The sequence below is a fragment of the Papio anubis genome, chromosome 5 (assembly GCF_008728515.1).
Source record: "Papio anubis isolate 15944 chromosome 5, Panubis1.0, whole genome shotgun sequence".
Taxonomy (NCBI): domain Eukaryota; kingdom Metazoa; phylum Chordata; class Mammalia; order Primates; family Cercopithecidae; genus Papio; species Papio anubis.
The window spans coordinates 95,733,704-95,753,703 of NC_044980.1; the positions used below are offsets into that span (position 1 = coordinate 95,733,704).

Consider the following 20,000-nt stretch of genomic DNA (forward strand, 5'->3'; position numbering starts at 1 on the left):
GTGCAGGTTTGTTACATATGTATACTTGTACCATGTTGGTGTGCTGCACCCATCAACTCGTCAGCACCCCTCAACTCGTCATTTACATCAGGTATAACTCCCAATGCAATCCCTCAATTTTCAGGTTCACACATTATGTCAGACCTAAAGCTATTTATATTAAGTATGTCAGTATAAAACAGGAAGTTATCACATAAGCACTTTATTATGCAAGAAGATGAAATAAATGCACTACTGTAATTTTGGAATATAAGTAATGCCAGCAGTCATCATTTTAAGTAATCACACTGGCATTGGGGAATGTTTAAAGGGCCATTCAGTGTACATAATCTCCCTTCCTACTTTCTCATGTTAATAAATCACTGAGATTAGCAGAGTTGAATTGCATATGTTGATCTCGGTGGAAATTAAGGGTACATGTGTCAAAATACTCCCTTAGGAATACAGAAAGCAATTTGTCTTAAAATGAGATTTTTTGTTTTTGAATGAAAGGTGAATGATTGTAAAATAAAATAAGGAAACTGTGATGCTGATACTAAGGATGATTTGACTCCTAACATTTTTAGCATATGATAGTTTCTCTGTCACATAGGAGCTCAGAGTTACCTTGACTACAAATCTAATTATAGATGGAAAGGAATAAAGTATGACTCTTTTTGTTCAGCTCTTTTAATGAAATTTTCCTTGTGATAGCAAAAATTCCTAAATTATTTGATCAAATTCAATTTTGAGTCATAGAATTGGTGCCCCAAATGAACTGTATTGGTGAGCTGCTTAATAAGTCTCAGAAAATCATGTGTGTAAAGGTGTACACATTTATATGTGTATCAAATTAACACATAATATATGTGTAATTGAATTAGTGTATTGTGTATATATATATGTGCATAGGCGTACACACATACATATATGTATACTTTTACACATATATGCATAATTTTTCTCAAAAGTTAATTCAGTACAGGGTAAGATAATTCACTTTTGAGGAAATAACTTGGAACATTCGCTTATATTTTTATTTTTTATTTTCTCAAATATACTATTTAAAATAATAAAGTGTAATCATACGTTGTAGAGGACAAAGAGTTACATTATTTAGAAAGTTACTCATTTTCCTTTATTTGCTATACTTAAGTACATGTGTTTTTCAAACACATAACCTTGTACCTTGGTACACACTATTTCTAATATAGTAATTGCTGCCTTTGTCTCCAATATTAGTATAAAATTATTCTAAACTTATGCCACCTTTTAATTTCATATTCTTCTCCATAATGACTATCTACAATTTTCTTTTGTTTTTAAATTGTTACTTACTGCTTTTTGGTGATAACAACGAATTTAATTTAGTAAGAGTAACTTATTGTCCTGACTTACTCTGAGCCCACATTGCACAGTTTAATTCCTTGTTCTCAGATAATTACCTTTCACTTGTTTGAAATAAAATTTTTACTTTTAGTACAATTTCTTTTCAAATGTATATTAAAAACAAATCCTTCCAAATATACATGTAACACATTTAAAAGCACCAAAATTATCTTTGAGGAAATATATATTAACAAGATATTTTATATTAGTTATTTTGAAACTTTGCGATATTAGTTGCTTCTTAAATCTCTAATGGATTTTTCTGAAAGCTTAAACTATGTGTTTATCTGAATGGGTGGACAGATGGAAGGATACAGATAGAACATACATAGATATTTACCTGTCTATATACAGATAAGACATGTTATGAAACATTTCTAGCTACACATCTGTATGCATATATATGCATATTCATTTGAATAGCTTTATATAGCTTTATTACATGCACACTACTCTTTTGAAGAAATCCTTTTGATTGGTCATTCTTTAACAATACTAGCATTTTGTTTCTACCTATGTAAGAGCAAATCTTACAGTACAACTTTTCTTAAATTATGCCCTGGAACACACAGCAACATAAAGGAGCCTGGTCAGATTCCTTTAGGGAATAGAACTTACTGTATCCACCCCTCTACCCCTCCATACAGTCATGAGCACATTGTGTATTAAAGGATCAGGCAGTGCAACATTGTTTAACTTGTATAGACCAACATTTTCATTTGGTCATATGGTAAGTTTTTTATTTGTTTGTTTGTTTGTTTTGTTTGCTTTTTTTTTTTTAAGACGGAGTCTCAGTCTGTCACCCAGGCTGGAGCGCAGTGGCGCACAATCTCGGCTCACTCCAACCTCTGCCGCCCAGGTTCAAGCAATTCTCCTGCGTCAACCTTCTGAGTAGCTGGGATTACAGGCGCCTGCCACTGCACCTAGCTAATTTTTGCTTTTTCAGTAAAGACGAGGTTTCACCATCTTGGCCAGGCTGGTCTTGAACTCCTGACCTCATGATCCACCCACCTCGGCCTCCCAAAGTGCTGGGATTACAGGCATGAGCCACCGTGCCCGGCCGGTCATATGGTAATTTTTTCTCAACTCATCTGTAAGCATTTCAGGCACCAAAGTTTTGTGGTAATAATTGTGGAAATATTACTCCAGAAGAAAATTAGGATGAGTAAAAAAAATTCTAGAATTCCCTAACTATTTTATAAAAACATATAATAGCTCACAGAACAAACAATTTCCATTTATGCAACAGAGAACACACCAGCCCAAGGGACCAACAATATTTAGACCAGCAGGGATAGTTACTTCATTCTGTGTAGGTTTTTAGTAAGGAAAAAAACGAGGATACTGGTTGTCTTACATATGCTGTTGTGGGTGGGTATACCTTCTCCAGTGAAAACGTGGGTATTGACATTCCCAAAAAGAGAAAATGCGGAAGGACCCATCCATTGATGAGTTGCAAGTTTCATGAATTATTATATGAATTTAAAATGTTTTTCCTTTCATTAATTTGAGATGCTTAAATGATTATTTTGCTTTTCCTCTCTGCAAGATGATTAAAGGTTTTTAAAGCTAGAGCCATATCTTAAATTCCTTTTTCCTTTTTGCTCAGTTGATCTACACATACCTCCTTTTTTTTAATCAGGAAAGAGAAGGATAATATGGCGGGAGGCTCCGGTTTATTATTTTTGCAACAGCCATTCCTTTTATAGCACGTACTGACCAACTCCAAGGCTGTTAAAATGTAATTCTTAGGAATGGTGTTTTGACACTATGAAGACGTACAGTAAACAGATGTTTGTTTGGGTTTGCACTTCACTATTTGCTTATATTTCACGGGAGAAGCAGTTACACTGACAGGTATCAGATTCAGAGAGTGAGAAGCCAAATGATTTCTAAAGCATAAACAGAGCTTCCAATGGCAGAGGCTTATTCCTGTGGTCTCTCAAGGGCTCTACATTTTCAAAGCTTAGAAAAATCAAATCCCTTTGTAAAATATTTTTATTTTTTTCCTTCCCTTGCTGATGTCATATTGTTGCTATGGAGAGAAAGTGAGTGCTGCATGACATTGCTGGAAAAATAAACACTGATATATTTCTGTACGGCAAATAACCTACCTCATAGCTTTTTTCATTAGTGTAGTCTTGCTAAAAATTGTCAATACTAATACTAAAATGGAAGTGTTCCTTTGCCCAAACAACTTTGCTATATAAAAGTCTTGTGAAGGTGTACTTAAATAGTTCCTTCCTAATAATATTAAAGAGAATGAAATATATAATAACCCATGTGAGGTGAGGAAGCAAAATACATGTTTTGTAAACTATTAGATTTTTTTTCTATCATTGGGAACTTTTTTCTTGGAAATGTCCACTGTTTTAAAATCTATTTTTAACATTGAGTCATTCAACTGTACAGCATTTCTTCCGTCACATCTCAGCCCTTAAAAAAGATGAGTGCTGATTTCATTTTGAGTCATTCCTGAGGCATTCTTTTCAACCCTACTATAAAAGCCTAGCTGCCAAGAAGACATCAGAGATACACTTTGAATGTCTTAGTGTGGACACATGATTCTAGATTCATCTGGCCATAAGGAAGGAGGCAGTTAACCAAAAACAAGGTCCAGGACTTTTAGTGTTAAGGGGAAAAGCCATTTTTAAAGACTTATAATAAATAATATATGATAATTCTATTGAAGGTTACTGATTTTTACCATTGTTAAGGAAATAATAAAGATTTTCCATGGGAACAGTAACTTTTCTCAGTCTAGAATTTTAGCAAATAGGAGGGGGCTAAAGAATAAAAAGATTCAAGAGAGAAAAGAAAGTACCATATCCCTCATCTACTAAAATGCCATTTTCATCAGTGGTATTTAGTAGTGTTCATGGTGTGCCTGCAAACTGACACTCCATTGTTAAGTGGAAATATGCCTTTGACAATGTGCTTTTGATGTTGAAAACTGTGATGGGTTTTAATGAAAGCTATAAAATAAATGCACAGTATTTCTACCTTTGAATCCGTTGCTGGCAGATTTAATGGCTGCATTTTTCTTGCATTAAGCATGCGTTTTATGTGAATGGTTGATTTGTTATATCTATTTTTTTGCCTGCAGTGGCACATCTAGTGATGAAATGTGCAACTTATACATTATGTATTACATGGAAGCCAAGCATGCAGTTTCTTTCATGACCTGTACCCAGAATGTAGCTCCAGATACGTTCAGAACCATACCACCAGAGGCCAACATTCCAATTCCCGTGAAGTCTGATATGGTTATGATGCATGAACATCACAAAGGTAATAATTGATGTTTAATATAAAGTAATATATAATTTTGTATTTTATATTTTTGTATGTATCTTGTTTGACTATATTTAAAACCATCTTTATTCCCTTCTTCTATCTACCAGTCACATGTACACACTATTTCTTATTTTCTCATTTTTCTCTTTCATATCCTATCTCCCCTCCCTGACATGTCCCCATCAAAACAGTTAAAGAGGAAAATCTCAGCCAGGGATAAAACAGATTTGTTTTGGGACCAATCCCATAAATGTAGACCTTTCCTCATTTAATTCATGTTTTCTCATTTCCTCATCTAACTCCTTCCTTAACCAGTAATGACTTACACAATTTATGAATTTATGCACCATGTTCTAAAGATCACTACAGTTTGCCGGGGAAAATAGTTATCATCTCCAGCCATACTTTAAATTATCCATTTAATGGGCTTCTTCAGGCAAAGAACAATTATTGATTTGTGAAGCATTGCTAGTCTTGACTTTTTTTAATCTAATTCTCAGAATTGTTCTTTAACATATATATATATTGTTCATCTGCAAAATGGTCATATTGACTGTCACTCTTTAACTGAAAATTGCAAAGTCTACTCCCTGTTTTGTTGCATGAAGTATGCTGAGACTTCGATTGAGTTTTGCAAGTTCAGTCTTAACATGCGAGAGCAGCTTCTTATTTCTTTCTAGTGGAAATTTTATGAGAGAAGTTAGCATAGCATTCTGGCCATTTATTAAGATTCTACTATATTTAGAGAATATGCCTTAAAGTGTTCTTAAATCTTCTTAAAACAGTACTAAATTTAATTTAAGAAAACAAATATGAGTCATTTTGTCAATGCATTTTGAAAATTCTGTATCATTTATATATTATTGAAAGGGTAGTTGACCTAGTTATTAAGTCAGATGTCTGGTAATTTGTAGGTTTTGCTGGGGGGTCGGGGAGGTGGGGAGTTTATGAATTAGAGCATTTCTATCATATGAATTCTTAATACTTTAATAAGCACAAGACCCTGAATAGTATTTTTATGTTTATGGAGTATTTCCAATAAACTATTTTAAGTATGTAATACATATGATACATACTGCAAATTTATGCTCGGCGTCTTTGATCATTTACAGAAACAGAATATAAAGATAAGATTCCCTTACTACAGCAGCCAAAACGAGAAGAAGAAGAAGTGTTAGACCAGGGTATGTATGCTTATTTCTATAACTAGGCCTATAAAAGTATCAATTTCCAAGTAGGCAACCAAATTGTAAAGTTACTGAGATATTTTATGCCTCTCTGTATCTGCCTCAAACCCTATGTATTGCATAATGCCTACAATTTTTTTATACAATGCATAATTCATGAGAAAATGGTCAATTATTGCACTTTAGCTCTGAAAGTAAAATTCATTCATATAGTTTAGTGTTGTTTCATTTTCTGTCTTTGTTTTACTTCATTTAATATTATAATTTTTATATATAGTAAAAGTGTAAGTATAATCATTAAAAACCATCAGCGAGCTGCTTTTGAAATCTAATAACCATTTAAATTATTGTATATTTTGTATGGTATGTTCATTAAGTAGATTTGAGGTTCAAGAAAAAAAGAAACTAAGAATTAAATCCACATCTTGCCTGTATAAGTCATTCTTCTCTGCCTTCATCAAGGTAGGAGGAATTATTGTCTTATACATCTATAGTTTTGTGTTAAGTTACCATCTGCAGAGTTAAAAAAGCATCATTCTTTCCCTGTTCTGTTTATTGAAAGTGGTAATGTTTGATGCTTGTATGTCATATACTGCATGTGCTAGTACTAAAAAATTACTTCCCTGAATCTTGCTTTTTGTCAGTTGTTTGGAAGATAGTGCTTTGGGTTAGGCATTGGAGTTTGTTATCCTATCAAGTTGTTTTTGGCCTAGGATACATGTTTTTAAACATTAGTTTCATGTTAATCCAAACCCACTTCTACTGACAACACAAGCATACAAGAAATAGAAAGGATTTTTCTATTAGCAACATATAGAAGTTTCCTGTTTCTCATTGCTAGCTGCTTTTGGAATTCTTCAAAATGTATTACATTAGGTCTAGTTCAAAAATATCACTCTTGTATGAATAGTTTTTACAAAATTAAACAATTGAGACTTTAGAAAGGGGAAAATGCACTCTGAAAGAAGCATAAGGTAAACTGTGATGCTAAGGTTTGTAAATTATACAGCGGATGTTTCATAATATCTCATTCTAACAAAGTGGCCTTCAAAAAACTACAGCTTAGCTCAAAGCACTAAATGGCTGAGTAATTTAAAATAGCTAAATTTATCAATCCTGTTTATATATTTGTAAGTAAGCCAGTAATAGTAGCCTCAGTATAGTAGTATTCAGAGTGTTTACTGTGACTTCTACTGAAGTTTATTCAGACTTTCAATGAATTATTTTGACATTTCACATGCTATTTGAAATGTATGTCTTTAAAATAATTTTGTCTTAGAATACATTTACAAATAACAACATAAATGAAACAATATGGAATGAGATACCACCATTTAGTAGATGCATCTTATAAAATGGTATGTTTCTATGGAAACTGCAGTTGGACTATGGTTTCCTTCTGAAGTTAGTCAAGTTGATCAAGGGAAACACTGGCACCTCTGAAAGGTTAGAAACCCAGAGGTTTTGTTAGTGAAGTGGCATTAAATGTTATATTTCATCTGTTCTTTCCAAATAGTAGGATTTAGGAGATATACATCTACAAACCAGATTCTTTAAAATAATTTCATACCTTGACATTCATTCACCCTTTTGTGTTTTATAGCATATATATATATATAAAATATTCAGAGGTGAACATTATCTATATACTCAAATATACAAATATACCCAATCTCTTACTGGTCCCAGAGAATAATTCTATGGACACATAAGAAATTATTTTCTTGCAGTTTCTATTTTCTTCTGTTTGTGAATAAAAATGCTGCAACTAAAGGTATTTAACTTGAGAAGGAAAAAAGCATTATTCTGATATTATCAATTTTCATATTGCAGAAAATAGGCTGTGTTATTCATATGTTGAAATTAGTGGGCCCATTAAAATGTCATTTCTAATGAAGGTAAAGACAGTAGCCTAACCAATGGCTAGCATAGTCTGTGTATGATCCTACTGGTCTGTGGGGACCACCAGCCTAGAACTAAAAGAGAAATACAGAAATGCACCAAATGCACATTTGTATACATAGTTCATTTGATGCACTAATGAGATCAGTCCATCTCCTTACAACACACAGGGCAAATCTCATTGCTGAAAGAGTATTTCATTCTCCTTAGAGATATTTGTTTGCACAAATATCTATTTGTATGCATTCTTTGAAAAGTCAACTTGACCAAGTAGTTAATAAGGGTGCTTTAATTATTCAAATAAATTATGCCATGTATGTTAATTTTTAAAGTAAGCCCTCAAACTTCACTTTTCACCTTATTTGGTATTCCGGCCACAACAATTAGTGTAGTATTTCTTCAGATTGTACAATTCTTTTAATATATTTTTAGCCCCAATAAGCAAAAGCCCAAATTATTGTGGTTGTGCTAGCCACAAGCTAACAGACACCATCTATGTTGATCCTACAGAAGATGTCAAACCCCCATGGAAAACAGAACAGTGTGGAATAGGAAGAAAAGACTTGAACCATCAGTGGATATGTACTCAAGGACAAGCTCTATACCCTTTAGTGGGTACAGATAGTTCTGTAGGTGATGTAGATAGTTCCACCTGGTTAATAATATATATAGTGTATATATGTATATGTGTGTGTGTATATATATATAAAATAAATGCTATTTAAATTGTACTATATATGGTATAATATATATATATATATTTTTTTACTTCCTATCTTAATACATTGGAAAGCAGGCAGAAAGATATGTCAAGATATGTAATAAATGTTATGTTAGAAAGAAGAAATGACCTTTACTAAGATAGAAAAAAAAAGGAGGGGAGAGATAGAAATAATCATATTCCATAGACTAAAAGAAAGAAATGTAGCTGTGCCACAAATAAACAGGAAGTGGGAGTTATTTCTCACGTGGAGGGAAAAAAATTCAAAGAAAGTTAGTGATCTTTAAAGAAAGCCAGTGATCTTTAAAACACAGGTTTATTTAGTACTGTGTTTCTCCAGGAGAAATATAAATGTTTTCTTTGAAATTAATGTCTCAAAAATTGATAGATATTGTTTTGCCAGAATATTAATCTTGATTAGAAATTAACTAGAAATTAACTAGAAGTCTTGACATCTAAGTTGTGCAAATCCAGTCTGTGCTTACCCACAAACACAGTAACCTTTCACAATATCTTTGTCTACATCTGCTCTCCGTAGAACAAAATCTGGTGTAAAGCAAGTGTACCTCAGATTTTGTCTCAAAAGATGTAATTACAGTGACACCACAAAAGCATCATTATATGACAGTGTTACTTATCATGTTGTCCTGGATCATGCAACAATAGGAAACAACATTTTAATGAGGCTTTGATTGAGTCTGTAGGGATTTCTTTAAAGATAATGTTTATTTTGACTGATTTTTTAATATTCATTATAAAAGATAAGGAAATTATGTAAAGTATAAGCATACAAATAAAAATCATCCATAGTCCCCAGAAATATGAGTGCATATAGGTATGTGAAATACATATTATGCATATATTTATATATTAAATATATTTATATACTAAATATATGCATATGTAATACACATTATTTTATTTTTTTTGACAGTCTCATTGATTTCATTTTTATTTATTTTTTATTTTTTTTGGTGCTCTACTGACTTTTTATATACATATATGTATACCTTAAGTTCTAGGGTACATGTGCACAACGTGCGGGTTTGTTGCATAGGTATACATGTGCCATGTTGGTTTGCTGCACCCATCAACTTGTCATTTACATTAGGTATTTCTCCTAATGCTATCCCTCTCCCCCAGCCCCCACCCCCTGACAGGCTCTGGTGTGTGATGTTCCCCGCCCTGTGTCCAAGTGTTCTCATCGTTCAATTCCCACCTATGAGTGAAAACATGCAGTGTTTGGATTTCTGTCCTTGTGATTGTTTGCTGAGAATGATGGTTTTCAATTGCATCCCTGTCCCCACAAAGGACATGAACTCATCCTTTTTTATGGCTGCAAAATATCCCATGGTGTATATGTGCCACATTTTCTTAATCCAGTCTATCATTGATGGACATTTGAGTTGGTTCCAAGTCTTTGCTATTGTGAACAGTGCCGCAATAAACATTCGTGGGCATGTGTCTTTATAGTAGCATGATTTATAATCCTTTGGATATATACCCAGTAATGGGATTGCTGGATCAAATTGTATTTCTAGTTCTAGATCCTTGAGGAATCGCCGCACTGTCTTCCACAATGGATGAACTAATTTACACTCCCCACCAAAAGTGTAAAAGCGTTCTTATTTCTCCACATCCTCTCCAGCAACTATTGTTTCCTTTTTTATTAAAAAAATTTTTTTTTATTATTATACTTTAAGTTCTAGGGTACATGTGCACAACGTGCAGGTTTGTTACATATGTATACATGTGCCATGTTGGTGTGCTTTACCCACTAACTCGTCATTTACATTAGGTATATCTCCTAATGCTATCCCTCCCCACTGTCCCCTCCCCACAATAGGCCCTGGTGTGTGATGTTCCCCTTCCTGTGTCCAAGCGTTCTCATTGTTCAATTCCCACATATGAGTGAGAACATGCGGTGTTTGGTTTTCTGTTCTTGTGATACTTTGCTGAGAATGATGGTTTCCAGCCGCATCCATGTCCCTGCAAAGGACACGAACTCATCCTTTTTTATGGCTGCATAATATCCCATGGTGTATATGTGCCACATTTTCTTAATCTAGTCTGTTACTGATGGACATTTGGGTTGATTCCAAGTCTTTGCTATTGTGAATAGTGCTGCAATAAATGTAATGCACATTATTTTAATTATAATGTATACACAATTTCATAGTCCCTTTTTAAAAATATACCTTGAATATTTTCTCCAGTTGTAAAAATTATTGGCAAGAGTGATTTTTAATGGCTGCATAATACATGCATATTCCTGCCTATATCAATTTGAAAATAACCCATTTGCATATAAGTGAATTTATCTGCGAATGAGTTGATTATGTCTGCCTACAGGCAGAAAAACACAAATGGATATTTAAAACAAACTAAAATGTCACCGTCCTTCAAAGACATTGTGAGTGAAGAATTACCTATATATGTAATAAGTACAATAAACTATACAATAGACTCAATTAGGCAGTACTTTTGCATGGAGGAAATGAATCCTAGGAGACTATAGAATGAGGAAGTTCACATTGATGTCTTTCAAAGCAGACACACACACACACACACACACACACACACACACACACACCACACAGATATTCCTCACATATATTAAGGTTGGCACTTCTAGAAAACCCACACATTTTGTAAGTTCTGTTTATTTCTTATGCATTATAATTTCTTATATATGTTCACTATACCAAAGCTATAAACATCCTGAACTTTCTATAACCATTGTTTAAGCAAAAAATATGGGCTTGAAACTAAGAAGCTTACTAGATGGAAGCAAAAGTCTACAAAATTACATTTAAGAGTTCTGAATTTGAGTGTCTCACTTCTTTAATATTTGAAGTTTAGATGTAGTGTTGAAACTTATGTCTGTTGTATTGGGAAGATTCATTGTCTTAAATTCCAGGCAGAATTGAAAGTCAAAATCTATAATAACAGTATGTCCTTGTTATTATGTATTATGCTCTGGACAACATTTCTTTGGCTGTAGAAACAGCCTTTAACATGTTTTATTCAGTTTGCTCCAAAATCTCTTCATTGTAGTCTTTGTGCCCTCATATAATCAATCTTTCTACTCAAAGGTCAACATGAGCTACTATATTCCCAAGGCAGAGAGAATATGACAAAAATATAATTTGTTGAGGGAAACTACTCCATGACCCCAGATAGTTAAAGGTCTTCGGACACCTTCTATGAAACAGTAATTTCACAGTGGTTTTATGCTAACAAAAATGAATTACCATTGGCATGTTTTATCAAATAAGCAGAATCAAGGGAACAAGGTTGCCAGTTAAAAACACAATAGTCTACTGTCAAAGCCTGCTAAAGTTACAGTTGTAAGCATTTTATGGGAAGAGTTAAACAAAGGCTGGGTATGGTAGCTAAAATTTATATTTCATTGATTTGTTCAAAATAGGGCATTCCTTTGATCCTCCAATAAAACACAAATAATTTTAGTAACATCTTCTTAACTAATTCCAAGCACTCTCTATGCCACTTTGCTGTTTTAAAGAAGGTACAGTTTTTGTTTGTATTCCTATTTACTATGAATTTATTGGTTTCTGATGATTTATGAGCACTTCACGTGTCTTTATTTATTGAACTCATCTATCAAACACAATTCTAAATACCCCCCAAGGCTCTGGGAAGCTGACTGAATGCTGTTTTGAATTGGTTTCCTAATAACAGAATAGGCAGATGTGAATGATCATTTATCACACAGTTAGGCTTTCCAATATAGATCTGTGTGCATGGTAGTTATGAAAACTGTAATCTTCTATCTTCTCCTTTTTTATATTTGTGTCGTTTTCTTACAAAGGAAGAAAAGTTGATTTCTGATTGCTTTTCAAATGAGTCCTATAAGGGAAAGAAATAATAAAGTTCACTTCCTTTGTGATCCTTGAGCTGGTCACCATGGTCATGTGTTTTATTTCTCTAAGGCTAGAGAGTAAATGTTATGGGATAGTAGTAAGTAAACAATCAATAAACCAGATTGACTTTAACCCGAAGGGAAAATCAGTTAAGACTAAGTCATAAAACAAAATATTAAATTCTAAAAAGAGATGCTTTTATTTTTCCGTTCCTTATATCCCTCTCTTTAATCAGTTATATTGCATGGCTCTAATCGTGTTAACTTGGTTACTTGGCATATTTTGTCAGTGGTTAAACTGCTGCTGAACATCCTATTTACTCTCCTTATATTATAGAAATCACAGAGCAATAAGCAGTAACAAGAGCTGGGTTTTTTTAGGTAATGAAGAACTAGTAATTTGTTTGGGAAATGGGAATTTATATTCCGGAAAGTTTTGAGAGGTACTTGATCATTTAAAAAAATAATAGCACCTGCCACATTAAGATTTTACAATTTCCAAAAAATTAGATATTTATTTTTTTCTATCCAGTAATCTTAAAGCATTTTTTTAAAAAAAACCTTCATAGGACAATTTTTCAATGTATATTTCATCTATTTTAGTTTTTCTCACCATATTCCTGAAAGTAAACCAAGGAAATTTCCATGCTGGGAGCAGGGAATAGTGAGTGGTCCCTGATAATAGAAAAATGTCCACTGATCCACAAAGTAGTTAGTGCAAGCACACAACTTACGAACTTTAAGTTTCATTGGTGGTGTTATTAGATTCCCATGTACTATGCTGCGTTCCTTTTCTCAACACATTAGCTGCTACTATACTTGTGTTTTCCATATACCAAACTCACTCAATTGAATTACTTAAAAGATCTAGATCATTGGGGTATTTTATAAGAATCAAAGGTTGAGGGAAGAAAATTTAAAAATGGGAAATTACTGCAGCCTAAAGTCATCAAGGAAATATTTTTATCTCTACTAATGAAAATTCAAGGGTTGACATTTTTAACAAATTATTATTCATCCAAGAATTGCTTATTGAGTATCTGCTAGGATAGGGAAAGTACTAATCTCTGGAACTATGACAATAAATAAGAAATGAGAAGGGCTTTTTTATATAAAACTACATTTGTATCTTGTAATTTCTCCCTTCCCAGAGATAATTTAAATATACAGAAAGTATTTTTAGAACATCTTAAAGAATCTGGTCATACATGTAAGGTACATTTTTTCAAATCAAAGAAAACTAGTCTTTTTTTTTTTTTTTTTTTTTTGAGAGATGGAGTCTTGCACTGTCGCCCAGGCTGGAGTGCTGTGGCACTATCTCAGCTCACTGCAACCTCCAGCTCCCAGGTTCAAGCAATTCTCCTGTCTCAGCCTCCTGAGTAGCTGGGATTACAGGTGCCCGCCACCACTCCCGGCTAATTTTTGCGTTTTCAGTCGAGACGGGGTTTCACCTTGTTGGCCAGGCTGGTCTCAAACTCCTGACCTCAAAGTGATCTGCCCGTCTCGGCTTCCCAAAGTGCTGGGATTACAGGCATGAGCCACTGTGCCCAGCCAAAAACTAGTCATTTTTTAAGCTAGTTTTGTGCAAATCGCTATGGTATGTATGTATTGGCCATTTTGCACATTTCTTGTGTTACAATATGGACAAGATAGACCAGAATATGACAAAGAGAAACCCAGTTAAAGAGTAAACCTAGCACTTGAGCTCAGAATATGGTTAATTTAAAAAGAAAAACAATTAAGTATAGTAAGATTGATAAGTTTGAGGTGACTGTGTAGGAAAAAGTTTAATGACCAGTACAGAAAAGACAGGGGAACCTGAATCCAGTCTAGTGAGCAGTTTGGAGGGCAACTGTCAGTCAGACCATCTCCTTCAAATCCCAGTTCAATTTCCTACCAGCTGTGCAGGTTAGTATTGTACCTTTAGTTTCTTCATATAAAACAAGGACAATAATAACTAATAGAGATTAAATGTATTAAACAGTATAAAGCATACAGCAAAGTGAATGGATCATGCTAAGCTCTCAAGAAATTTTAGCTGCTATTATTATTTTCTATAGTTTATGTAGTTCTTAATATGTTAACACTGTCAACAATTGGTAAGCAGCAAACATCTCCATTTTTCTAGGACTGTTCCAGTTTATGCCTAGTATAAATATTAGTAACACCCCTTTCCTTTTAAAAAATATTCTAGTTTGAGAAACAAATTATATGGTCACCTTAGCAGTGAGTCCCAGAAAAGAAATAGAAAATAACACCTAGAATATACCAAAAGGATTATAAATCATTCTACTGTAAAGACACATGCACACGTATGTTTATTGCAGCACTATTCACAATAACAAAGACTTGGAACCAACCCTAACGCCCATCAGTGATAGATTGGATTAAGAAAATGTGGCACATATACACCATAGAATACTATGCAGCCATAAAAAAGGATGAGTTCATGTCCTTTGCAGGGACATGGATGAAGCTGGAAACCATCATTCTCAGCAAACTATCACAAGGGCAGAAAACCAAACACTGCATGTTCTGACTCATAAGTTGGAGGTGAACAATGGGAACACATGGGCACAGGGAGGGGAACATCATACACCAGTGCTTATGGGCAGCTAGGGGGCTAGGGGAAGAATAGCATTCGGAGAAATACCTAATGTAGATGACGGGTTGATGGGTGCAGCAAACCACTATGGCACGTGTGTACCTATGTAACAAACCTGCATATTCTGCACATGCATCCCAGAAGTATAATTTTTTTGAAAATGCCACCAATCAAAGTTAGTCCAGTGGAAAAAGAAAGAAAGAAAAAAAGAATATACCACCCAGAAATATATAGCTGGACAGAGCTGCAGCAAAGGTAACTATGGGGATATAACCCAGGAATGTCCAAGGCGGGTAGGGTGCCATCAATCACACATCAGTTCCGTAGAGGTAGAGCCACTTTTAATACCATCCTAGACAGATTTTGTCATCCAGAGCAGAGATGGGGGTCCTTTCTGAGGAAGGAGAAGAGTCTTTCACTATGACAATAAAAGGATAAGATTCCCAAATGAGTCCTGGTGGTAAGGAGGAAAAAGTTGATGTTGCAAATCAGCCTAGGTTGGACCTTGTGACTCACTGGTTAGAGAAAGAAGAGTACAGTTTTCTGAGTTGATTTACTCAAAAGAGTGTCATCACTAAGAGGGATCCTATAAAAAAGTTAAAATATGGTGAGAAGATAAAGAGCTCCATTTTAGACACTTTAAGTTCAAAATGCCTATGAGACAGACATCCAAGTGGGATTTTCGAGAAGACAGTTTTGTAACATCAGTTTGGTGTTAGGAGAGCTCCAGGCTTGGTAGTCATGTGCCTAGAGGTGGTAGGCTAAGTTTTGTAAGTGACTGAGATCACTTAGTAGGAAGAGGCTTTAGCCAGGGGAAAAATGTGTCAGGGACAGACTTTCCAAAACACCAGCCTTTTTTTACATGATGGACGGAAAAAAGAGAAAGAACAGATGGTAGGTGGAGAAGACCTGTAAAGAACAACATTATAAGGAAAGAGGTTCTGAAGGGAACTTTCAGCAGGGCTACAGGCTCCCAATAGATCAAACTAAAGAGTCTATTAGCATTGGCAATTAGGATCCCTTACCTCTTGGAGAAGTCATACAGTGGTGAAATAGGAAGTGAAAAGAAATGCGTCCAATTTAGAGAGGGAAAAGGATGTAAGGAAGAATGAATCAGCAAGTAACCCTGCACCATCCAATATGGTAGACACTAGGTGAAAATATTTATGTTTTGAATATAAATTAATTCAAAGTAAAAAATTAAAAATTAAGTTTCTCAGGTACACTAGCCATTTACAAAGCACTCAGCCCCATGTGTCTGTCTGGCAGCTATTAGGTTGGACAGTGCAGACATAGATTACATCCATTATCACAGAAAGTTCTTTTGGACAGTGTTGGAGCTTGTAAATGAAGAAAGAAGATGGAAAAGCCTGAAGGGTATGTTATGTCAGAGGAGGGTCTCTCCCCACCTCCACAACAACTCAAGCCCTAAGTGAGTGTATGTATAGCCTGTGAGTCAGATATGAGGTAAAGAAGTTGTATTTATTAATAGAAAAGAAAAGAGAGAAGACAGGAGAGGCTTTAAGGAGTGCTGGAGGAATGGCATTCAGAACAGTGGAGTAGAGAGGCTTCTTTTTCCAAAAATATGCTAAAAGACGCGGAGAGAGTACAGATACAGCCTCCTTTGGCAAAGCCAGGAACCAATTAGCTGTAGTAGCCACAGTGACTTATTAAGAAAATAGAGGGCTAGAAACCTAAAAGGGTTTTTTGTTTGTTTGTTTGTTTGTTTTGAGACTGAGTCTCGCTCTATCACCCAGGCTAGAGTGCAGTGATGCTATCTCGGCTCACTGGAACCTCCACCTCTGGGGTTCAAGCAGTTCTCGTGCATCTGTCTCCTAAGTAGCTGGGATTGCAGGTGCCCGCCACCAACCTGGCTAATTTTTGTATTTTTAGTAGAGATGGAGTTTTACCATATAGGCCAGGCTGGTCTCAAACTCCTAACCTCAAGTAATTCGCCCGCCTTGGCCTCCCAAAATGCTGGGATTACAGGCATGAGCCACCACGCCTGGGCCTAAAAGGGCTTTTTGTTTTCTGTTATGAAAATCCAGATGCTTGACTACGAAAAAGGAGCTGATTTTTAAAATATTAAGTAAACCACAGGTTGAAGCAGGTACATGTTGCAATTAGTTTGTTTTTTCAGTTAGTAATTATAATAGCTATAATTTAGTGACACCTACTTTATGATATGCACTGGACTGGGTATTTTAATATTAACTGCCTTCTTTAAATCTACAAAATAATTTCTAAAGGTTGTTGTCACTGTATTTGTTAGGTTAAGTAGAATTTACTTAAAGGTACAAAGTAGAACTTACTTAGAGGCACAGAAATAGGATTTGATGTGTATTTGAATGGAGGAGTTGCCATACAGGGAAAGACCAGAGTGCTATAGGTGCACCCAGCAGAGACCCCTGAGTTGAATTGTCAAGGAAGGCTTTTTTGATGTGACACCTAAGATCTGAAAGTTCAGGAGCTAGTTTATTAGTGGGGAGGGAGTGGTCCAGGCAGAAGAAACAACATCTTCTTAGACTTGATATTCAAGGAAATGAAAAGCCAATATGAGTGGAACATAAACTGAAAAGAAAAAGGAAATGTTGAGAGATGACACAGGGGTCAGGACCACCAACTTGCTTTACTTATGTTCTACTCTGTTATATTCATTAGATGTATTTTCTAAATAAACATCTTAATGTGACTAAGAAAATTGGTTGACATTTCAGGATTCCATATTATATCCAGTACACTAGAAGAGGAAAAAACTCTTTCCGATTTGCGCATAGGAATGTAAGAGATAGCCATCTAGTGGTCTGTCTCTCTCATGTAAGGAGATGTTTGTAGAGATTCTGCTCTGAAACTTTGTTCTGGCAAGGCCTGTGTAACTGTGTGCAGCCAAGCCTGTTACATTATTTTAACAATTTTTGCTTTCCTAACCCAGTGACAATTTTAAATGATAAATTCACATGAACTGGAATGCCCTACCTTTGATATTTTATGACAGCTTTTAGATTCTCTCTTGCCAACCTGAATGACTGTGCATAGTTCTGAACCTGTCTTCCTCCATCAAGACTACCCGAAACACAGAGGTTGCAGTGAGCCATGATCACGCCACTGTACTCCAGCCTGAGTGAAAGAGAGAGACCCTGTCTCAATAACAGTAATAGCTTAAATGTATGGATTCAAGTTTTTATTTAATTTTAATTTTTTTTTTTTTTTTTTTTTTGAGACTGGGTCTGTCTCTGTCACTCAGGCTGGAGTACAGTGGCGTGATCATAGCTCACTGCAGCCTTGAACTCCTGAGCTCAAGCAGTCCTCCCACTTTTACCTCCCAAGTGGTGAGGACTATAACTGAATGCCACAAAACCCAGCTAATTTTTTTATTTCTTAAAGAGATGGGGTCTCACTCTGGTGCCCAGGCAGGTCTCGAACTCCTGGGCTCAAGCGATTCTCCTGCCTGGGCCTCCCAAAGTGCTGGGATTACAAATGTAAGCCTCCACTCCCAGCCTCAAGTTTTTAAATAATGGCTTATCTTTCCCTGAAATACTCTTGTATTTTATTTCCTAAATAAGACGTTTCATTGTATAAGCACATGAAACTATTTATATTTAATGTGTGGTACATGAGAATTTAGCAGTAATGTACTGTATTAATTTTTCTTCTGTGAGGCAGAAAGCCACTGCGCCCTAATAGATTTGGTTGACTTACAATTTGCTTTGTTCATTTTACTGAGATTGGCCCTATTACTTGGTAATTATTTTCTGACTGAAGATTTCACCTGGGATAAGCTGATTTCACTGGCAAGAACTGAAAACCTACTTTGAAACATTAAACCAAGGCTACTTATAAACATGACAGAATCTCTTAGCATCATTTTGAAAAGACTTCATCTCCCCTTGCACCACCTTCTTAATAATATATTCTTCAGTGAAATACATCATGACTAAACCAGTTATCATTTTCATTTCCTAATGGTCATGAAAAGAGATTTTATAAATGTTTTCTAACTGTGCTGTACATGTAATTAAAATGTAAGCAACAGGACTCCATAGTCATAAGTAATTTCTTCATTAGCAGCACTTAGTATAGGATGAGGAAAAGGAAGAATTGGTGGTTGCTCTTGGGTTTGGTGTAGGAGAGTAGATTTGTGTTTTCATTGAGAATATGTTTACCATTCACACAGTTGATATAAATGGATTAGAAGTCATCGTGGGAATGATGAGGGTTAAAATACTTCATGACCTTTCTGTAGTCATATTTTGTATATGTGATAATATTTTATAAATAATTTGCTTTCATGGAATTGGCGTCTCATACCCAAGTTTATTCCTTAATACAGGAAGGCATAAAATACATTTTAGTGACGAATCACCCTAATGATATTAGTTTATTAAAATCTTTTCCTTTGTTTGAAGCTGATTTAAAAGTATTATTTTCTCAAAAAATTATTTTTCTCACTTGCTCATTTTTTTTGTTTAAGAGGAACAACTAGAGTTACTTACAGTAGCACTGCTAACAAAATAATAATAAAATTTAGGTTTCTCAATTGTCAAATGGATACACATTTACTTGTGTTTTACAGGAAATGTATATTTCCTGCTCGAGAAATGTATATTTCATTTCTTATGGCTTACACTTTAATAAGTTTTTTAAGACAACTGCAAAGAGTTTCTTGTGCAGGTAGCTGTTATCTACTGTAGCTATTGATGATATTTTATTTTAGAAATCTGATGAGCTCTTAATTTCCATATCAATTAAACTATACTGTGCAAACCATTTATTGAAATGTGCCATGCAATTACATAAACATTATTTTTTCCTACTAATATGTCAATAGATGTTATAACATAAAGAAATAGATGATTTTGAAATAAAGTAATTCACTGGTCTAGGAATTTTTCTTTTTTTTTCCCCCTCCTATGCTTAAAAGTCTGAGTGCAAACTTCTCTCTTGTTTATTATGAGAAATGAGTAGATATTTTTTAAAGCACCAAATTTTGTAAATTTTGCAATCTTATCTACCCTCCACGCCCTTATCTCTTCTCTT

At 34.7% G+C, this 20,000-nt stretch overlaps 1 protein-coding gene across 19 annotated transcripts in view; it reads left to right on the forward strand.

Moving 5' to 3' along the window:
- PAM (peptidylglycine alpha-amidating monooxygenase) overlaps positions 1-20,000 on the forward strand; it is a 277,716-nt gene that overhangs the window by 202,109 nt on the left and 55,607 nt on the right. For all 19 annotated transcript variants that reach the window (XM_031666328.1, XM_031666332.1, XM_031666335.1 and 16 more), the window contains 2 exons: positions 4,475-4,659; positions 5,778-5,849. In XM_031666328.1, coding sequence (XP_031522188.1) covers positions 4,475-4,659; positions 5,778-5,849 — 257 coding nt within the window. The remainder of the gene's footprint in view (positions 1-4,474; positions 4,660-5,777; positions 5,850-20,000) is intronic.